The sequence below is a fragment of the Cyclopterus lumpus genome, chromosome 9 (genome assembly GCF_009769545.1).
Source record: "Cyclopterus lumpus isolate fCycLum1 chromosome 9, fCycLum1.pri, whole genome shotgun sequence".
NCBI classification, from domain to species: Eukaryota; Metazoa; Chordata; class Actinopteri; order Perciformes; family Cyclopteridae; genus Cyclopterus; species Cyclopterus lumpus.
The window spans coordinates 21,434,087-21,442,083 of NC_046974.1; the positions used below are offsets into that span (position 1 = coordinate 21,434,087).

Genomic DNA, 7,997 nt, shown 5'->3' on the forward strand with positions numbered 1-7,997 from the left:
AACAGACATCAATCGCAGGAGCAGGGGGCGTTTCTAACATTACACTAAAAGCTCCATTTCCGGGTGCCGTTAGATCTTCAGGTTGCTCAAGTTATTCCTGTATTTAAGGTATGATCATTGGCAAGGGTTTTCTTAAGTTGTGTCTTTCTAAAGACTTGCAGAGGCGCAGTTGTTATGTTCAACAACTGCGATTGTATGTGGTGTTAATAGCCTCTATAATGTTAATCATGTTGTATGGACTCGAAGCTAAGACACATAACACCAACATTGGTCAATTTTGGCGCCTTGGCTACTTTCCACGACACTTCGTGGAAGAGGCTGCCTCCATGACTCCCAGGTAACTTCTATATGACCTTTTTTAAGACATAATTTATTTATGTTTTTATTATTCTGTCGCATGCTATCACTGCCTGCATTTCTCACTCAATCTGTTCTCTCCACAGAACCCAGACGTGACCACCTGAAGATAGAGGGCTTATTACAGCTAATGGGACCACAGCACAAATAATAATACACTAATCTCTTGGGTCGATAATCACCACAATATTTGGTGTCAAGTGATTCCGGCGATCAGAGAATAGATGATCCCTGAACATAAAAACTCCCTATAAACCCCCAGGGAGTGCATGGTGCTTTGCAAATAATTAAATTGAATGTAACATTTGAACCACTAGGTGTATATACTGAAAACTGCTAATGTGTAATGCAGAGTAAAGCCATGACTGATAAATGTAGTTGAATATGAATAATGAATGTCTTCATATAATAACAGATAGCATTGGAGAAAATATCAGGAAGTGGTCTAAGTCAAATACAAACAAAGGACGAGGATGGCCCCTGAGATCCAGGCAGTGGTCCATGCTACCCAGGCCTGGCTGAAGTCCTCCTGGCATGTCCAGGTGCCCTTTGCCTGGCTGGAAGCCTGCGTGGAGTGGCTGCAGGAAGAAGCAGGAGGAGCAGGTTCTCTGTCACAGCAGCAAATTAACCAACAGGTTGGCAGGATATCGGGATGTGTCTGTGCAAGCTGAATGTAAAATGATCACAGTCTAGAATTTGCTCAGGTTGTCAGAGAGATGGCTTGTGATATGATGTGTGATTTAACCCAAGTATACGATTTGGGTTATGTGGCAACGAGGTGGTTGTATCTGGAAGGGGCGATGATTACTCTTGTCTCGGTTTTAAGATGAGTCTCTTGCATTGGATGTGAATGTCCTCTGGATCCCTCTCCAGGTATCCAATTACTCCTGGTGGATGACCTTTGACCCCTTCCCAGTTGCAGCATTAACTGGATTTGGTCTGGTGTTCAACATACAGCTGATGATGTCTGTTTCCAGTATTCCCTCAGTCTTAGTTTACGGTCCTTGCCATTTCCCCAATATATAAATAATTAGTCAATCGGCAAAAAATGAACCTGCAATTTTCAAATGTTGTTAATTAACCCCTTAACAAACATGCAACCATAGAAAGCACAACTCATTGAACCTTTGAGCAAACGAGCATCAAAAGCCCAAAACCATGCACGGCTCCACTACTGTCATCTGAGAGGAGAAAGATCGCACTGCAGTGGGTCGTGATCGGCAAAAGTGGGCGATTGAGGAGTGAAAGAACACCTTCTGGTCTGGCAAATCCTGGTTTCTGTTGCACACACTGATAGCGGGGCTTGTGTAAACAGCATGGCTTTGTCCTGGTGTCAGCTGTACCAGCTGGTGGTGGCGTCATGCTGGGTGTGTTTTCCTGCATCATTTGTATGCCACAGTGTACCTAAATATCGTTGCTGAACAGCTGCATCACTCCGTGGCCAACGTCTATCTCTTCTTCTTTTCTTTATATCGATACTTGAGGAGGGTAATGCAAAATCTTTCAAGGCACAGATCAACTCCTGTTGGTTTCAGGATATTGGTCCCTTCAAGTGGCCCACATGGTCTCTTCAAACAGGAAGTGCACTTGAACGATTATGGTGAGGATGTTCATATCATGAACAAGAGACCCGTTTCATAATTTCATGGCTATTTATGTCATGGAAGTAGTGAATAGTATCAGAATATTGTCAAATAACTGATATTACAGAGTGTCATAAAATAGGTCTTACAGTGGAACTGGGAAATAAACATCTTACAGCCAACAGCTTAAACCAGCATGTGCCTCTCTGCATGATGTGACATTTTAGGCACTGGACCAGTGGCTGTTGACAGACCTCAGGCACCTAAGCTACCCTGTTCTCCCTGACGGACTCTCTCAGGCCCAGAAGACTGAACTCAGCGGCACCTTCTGTGTCCAGGTACAGGCTTGTTGATCATATATTTCATTGCTATATTTTTTTAATCATGTTTATTGTTGCATGTTGTATTAGATGACCACTAGGTGCCCGTTGACCAGTCGAAAATGATAAATTAGCCAGAGTTGGCCTAGAAGGCTTATTTAGGCGGTTTGTTGTGTTGGATCTGAGAAATATGTGGTTCAAGGCATTTTATTACCATTACCACGATGCACAATACAGATTGCAATTCAATAATACATTTTTAAAAAGCTACACAGAATTGACTAAAAACACAACAAGAATAATACTGTCGTGCAATTTGTGGGTAAAAGATGACTGGAGTACAACATAATCCATATTATAATAAATCACCGCTGGATTTGAGTTTTTCATTTTATGGAAAATGGAAACTCAGCTGGAAACCAGACAGAGTAATTCAATGTAAATTGCTTCCAAGGCTCAAAGATGGGAGCCACAAGGTAGAGGTTTCACTCACAAATAAGACTGGAAATTCTCACGTACAGTATGTTTCAATTGTTTAGTTGTAAGACCGCAGTTTATTTCCCTAGATTCTCAGGAAATTAATTTGCAGGGGAAATGCAACGTAATCAAAGGTCCCACTCTGATTTAGGTTGACTCATTACTGGACGTCAGTCAGCCTGCGTACAGTCAGATGCAGAAGTGGAGGGGCTCAGATTGTACCAACGACGAGGTGTCTGCTGTCACACAGTTCACCCAGAGGGCCTGGGAAGCCAGACCAACCCGTATGCTGCTAATGCAGGTCAGAGACATGTATGAAATACAGTCGGTATAAAGGAAATCTTGAATTCATTTTAATTTTTATTATACGTTGTAAAATAACGCCCGAGTGGACAGCAATAACCTTACACAAACAGAATGTATGATGCAAGTCGTCTGCCTCTAAACTTAGACAACCTCATCGTTGTGTTAAACAAGACCAAGTTTAGGAGCTGTATTATTATTATTATTATTATTATTATTATTATTATTAAAAGGCTTGATCACAATAGGCTGAAAGCAAAAAGACACTTTTAGGAATCTTAAATGTGCTGCAAGGGACTCAAGTGTATTTGACATAAATACAGTGTGACACTATTTACCAGTGTGTACAATTCTACTCGATCAAGTGTACAACCATATCTATGAGCAGACTTTATCTTTATGTGTTTACAACAATGCAGAATTCAGCTTTTCTTCCTAGCTGAATCAGAGTGGACAGGTACAATCAGCATATGAAAGAGTAAATTGCTGGCATATAAGCGCAGACTTTCATTTTCACCCTAAGTGTTACACTTGTCACAGCTCTATGGTTTCTCAAGAATAGTGCTGGTGTTGCTTAGAAACGTTGCAGTGACAGTTTTAATTTTTTTTTTTTACTGTTTCTGAGATCTGAAGTCTCACAATACTAGGAATCATGCAAAGACGCACAGCGGTCAAAGGGCAGGTTAATAAAGCAGATGTGTTCGGATACGCTTTCATCAGCTTCACTGGTTTTGGGATGTTTTGCACCTCAATAATCTACCACTGAAAATGCATAGAAATGTGTGTTTATGCCAGTTGATCTTCTACTTTTAGAATTCCTCAGACATTGTCGGGGAAACTTGGGGCCACTAGGGCAGCAATAATGTTTAACCCTCTGTGGAAATAATTTGAGAATTTAAATCTGCTATAATGTCACAAGGATTTCCCTGTCCAGCTTTTTCCTGGTCAAATACACTCTCTCTGTGGAACAGGTGACAGATGGAGTACAGAGCTTGGAGGCCATGGAGTATCAGTCTGTCCCTGCACTCAGCACAGCTCTAAGGTGAAGAACCCATCTGTTGAACATTATACCTGCATTGTGGTGTCAAACCGCGTAAAGAGACCGACCATGACTTTCTCTTTGTTGCTTTCTTTCTTTCTTTTTTATTCAGCAATAGTGTCTTTGATTGAGGAATATGTTATGTTACTATATAAAGGGAACGCTTTTATTTCATTGTATGTTATCTTAGATTTTTTTTTTGTGGAAATTGAATTAATCAAATTAATAAACATATTACTTACTGCCACGTCACTGCCAGTTTCTCCAAAAATAAAGAAAACGTGATTGATTTAACTGAAACTTCCATTGCATATTTAAAAAAAAAAAAAAAAGGTTTAATTGTTGACTCTTGTAACCCTCAGGCCTGGTGTGAAGCTGCAGCTGCAAGGCCAGATGGTCTGCCGACTCGGGATGCTCCTGTTGGGGCCGTCCAACATCAAGGTTCTGGGTGGTGAAGTGGAGGACCTGGTGGAGAGGAATAACCCGGTACGCTGTTGGTTTCGGTTGTCTATCAAAAGCAGATTTAATTGTGTTTTCTTAGTTAGTTTTGTATTTTGTATTTGATGGGAATATATTTTGGTCTTAATCACTTGGATTGTAAAGCAAAGACATATACAAAATCCCAGCTGTTGTCATACAGCGGCGTATAACATGCAATAATGTATGCAGGCTCAGTGGTATATTTCTACTCTGACAGGGCAAGGTGCTGTGTCGGACGCTGGGACTTCCTGAGGAGAAGCAAGAGGGGGGAGAGCCCCCCCCAGCACCAGTACATGGTTCGGTTCATTTCATCAATTTGGATTTAATATAAAATAAGGCCTGTTTTAAGAAGGAAAATGGACGCCTTAATTCTTATTTTAAGCTAGCCATTTTAGAATTGAACATAATCATGATGTTGTGCCTTGTTTGTTTTCTCCTCAGGAAACCAGGAAGTGGAGGACCTGGAGCTAGATGATGCAGAGTTGTTGGCCAGTCTGGAGGCCCAGGAGGAGGTGGAAAGGGTTCAGGTGGGGCCTGTTCCAGACAGTGGCTACGGGACGCTCAGTGAGACTGCCACTCTGTCCTCGAGAAGTTCTTCTATGAGGAGCCTTTTCTCGACAGCCTCCTCCAGGTGGGTGGTTAACGTTGACATTTTGATGCTGGATCTCCTCCGGTGTTCACCGCCGGGCAAATATACCTTGACATTTTGAATTTTAGCATAATGTGTGTCTTCAGAAGAAATCTCAGCATTAATGTTTCCTTCTACTTTGTGAAGCAATAAGCACTTACTGATTCCTATAGATGGACATCTTGTACATATGATTTTCGTCCTCTGAGCACCAATTTCCTGCACAGTCAGAAACAAATGAAACGACAAAGGCTTGGAACAGTTTTTAGTAATATCTGACTTCTCTTATATCTTGATCTCCTTGTTTCTGTGTGGATGGAGCGTAAAATGTTCTGACATGAGCTCTACAGCAATAGTTTAATTGTTTGGGTATCGTTCTGCCACATTGGCCCCACTTGCTGGTTTGAAGCTTTATTGTTTCAGTCCAACATCTTTGGCTGGTCTCTTGCAGAAATGAAGCCTCTGCCCGCTCTTACAGAAGTGGCTCGGCCCAGAGCAACAGAGGTGGTTCGGTCCAAGGTCATCACCACGGTACCGAACAAGAGGAGCCCGAAATCTCCATTCAACAGCGGGGCTCCGAACTCACCATGGCAGTCGAGGACTTTCCTGATGAAGACTTTGACGATCTTCCTCTGAATGAGTTGGACAGTGTGGTTTTTCCACAAAGTAACAATGTTACCACGCAGTCTGTCAGCAGTCACAGAAGCACGCCACAGAGCAGCGACAGAATAACGGGAAATCCTAACAGGGCAACAAAAGCCCAAACTGCTCAGTGTGAGCAGCACAGTTTGAATCGGGGCTCTGGGTCACGGCTTAGTTCCAGCAACTCAAGATCCACCCCACCGAAAAGAGACAATCAAGGCTGTCTTATAGAAGCTGTAGGGCAGGTCTTGGCCCCAGCAGCAGCATCACATGAGTTAGGCTTTGTTACTAATGACAACAATGATGTCATGGATGACGATATGGACTGCTTTCTTGCAGAGGTAGAAACTGATTGGACTGAAGGGTCAAATCAGCTCCCTGTTCAACAAGGACCAAGTAGAGACCGAGAGAGCTTCACCAACAAAACAGAAAGGTTTTCATTTGAGGGCTCACACAACACTCCTCAGGGGCAACTTTGTAACCCAAATGTTGCAGAATTTGAACCTATTGACATAGACCGGCAGAGTGACGGCTCGGTCCCTGCTCTCACTCTGACATCCCCACCTTTTACATATGTGTGCCTGCTCGAGGAGATGACGTCCAAACCGCAACCTCACACCACAGAGATCCGAGTCAAAGCTTTCATTGTGACTCTCGTGGGGAAACTGAGCAGCAACAACGGCCTTTGGCGCGTCGGCGCCACAATATCCGATGGAACCGGTTACTTGGACGTGGAGCTGTCCGATGCGGTTTTGACGGGCCTGCTGGGCTTCTCGGTGGCGGGAAAGGCGGCTCTGAAGCGTGACCCAGCCCGGAGAGGTGAGCTGGACACTGGGATGAGGAGGTGTCAGGAAGGGCTGGTGGACATGTGCTGTGTTATGACCATCGTGTTTGAACCAGGCGGCAGCAAAGCTTTGGTGACTAAGGCGGACCCCGTCAATGAGAAAGTATTCCAGGAGCTGGAGCAGAGGCTGAAAGACAGGAGTGTTTGAGAGGAAGTGGCTGATAATGAGAACATTACAGGCAGCGGAGAAGTATATTGCCTTTTTGGAAAATTGGAAACATAAGCAAAAAAAAAAATGGTGGTTTCTCTTTTTCTTCAAATTGGTGATCAACCTGCCCTTCTGCTTTAGATTTGGAGAGCAGAATGTGTGAACTGGATGTCAGATGATCAGCAGGCAGTGTGTTGCAATGCATCCCATCTGCTATATGTGAAACGTGGCATTCTGTCTCATTAGAGCATTCCATTCATCTATTCAAAGAGCTATTTTCTGCTTGAAATGAACGGCATCAATCTCAAGCAAAGTAAACAGGTCTTTAATATCTACACCGTCGGTTATCAACATATGCTTTCAAACTCCCAAATTGTATGTAATATTAATAACTATGTGAAGAGAAGAGTGGAGCATGTGAGATGAGAGAAGGGAATATAATTCATACTATGATTGTTGTAATGAATTGCCAGACTTTGTACATCCATTACTTATGACTGAAAAATTATTGAATATCCAAGGGCAGCGTGGGTCTTTAATGAACTCCCACAAAGGTGATGGGAGATAAAGGAGAGGCCATGATTATTTCTTTCATTATAGAGCCTCATCTGTTTTTGTCTTTGATCAATAAACCCCAAATGTGATGCCTTGCCTGTATTTACTGTATATTGAAATGAAATTGTTCTGAATGTTTTACAATTTCCTCGCACTCTTTGACTAATAAAACATGCTTGAAGTAAGCGCTCGCTGGTAATTTTATATTTCCATTTCTCCTCGTCAAATGAGTATCATATTGAGTATCATATTCCTCAAGAAAAAAGGGAAACAATAACCCAACATCGTAGCAGCGTTTCATTTGGTTTGTCATAGCTTTATTTGAGATATGCACCGTTTTAAGAGCACATCATTGTAATGAAATGTAGGCCGGTAGTCTGGTCTTGTAGCTCTTCAGAAACGTCTCCTAAAGATGAAACATCTCAACCATTTGTACCACTCATTGATTTGTACTGACTCAAATTAGGTGTCAGTATCTCACACTTCAATTGCCTCAGTGTGAAAATGAGCACACTGAGGACACAGGCGAGGAAAGGCCCGACAGAATGTGAATGTATGTTTGTACGTATGTGTGCTTACATTGTGTGTGTGTGTGTGGGGGGGGGGGGGGGGGGGGGGGGG

At 42.8% G+C, this 7,997-nt stretch overlaps 1 protein-coding gene across 4 annotated transcripts; it reads left to right on the top strand.

Moving 5' to 3' along the window:
- Positions 1 to 29: 29 nt before the first annotated feature.
- On the top strand, positions 30 to 7,580 carry rmi1 (RMI1, RecQ mediated genome instability 1, homolog (S. cerevisiae)). 4 transcript variants are annotated; one of them, XM_034542450.1, is made up of 9 exons: positions 30 to 108; positions 773 to 992; positions 2,168 to 2,278; positions 2,889 to 3,038; positions 4,012 to 4,082; positions 4,442 to 4,565; positions 4,777 to 4,855; positions 5,001 to 5,190; positions 5,639 to 7,580. In XM_034542450.1, exons 2-9 carry the CDS (start codon positions 831 to 833, stop codon positions 6,819 to 6,821), a joined length of 2,070 nt encoding a protein of 689 aa, XP_034398341.1. In that variant the 5' UTR covers positions 30 to 108; positions 773 to 830; the 3' UTR covers positions 6,822 to 7,580. The 4 variants fall into 4 exon arrangements, with proteins under 4 accessions (XP_034398341.1, XP_034398343.1, XP_034398344.1 ...); XM_034542452.1 differs by having other exon boundaries at positions 58 to 337; positions 444 to 992; XM_034542453.1 differs by having other exon boundaries at positions 58 to 337; positions 444 to 992; positions 5,666 to 7,580.
- Positions 7,581 to 7,997: the final 417 nt, after the last annotated feature.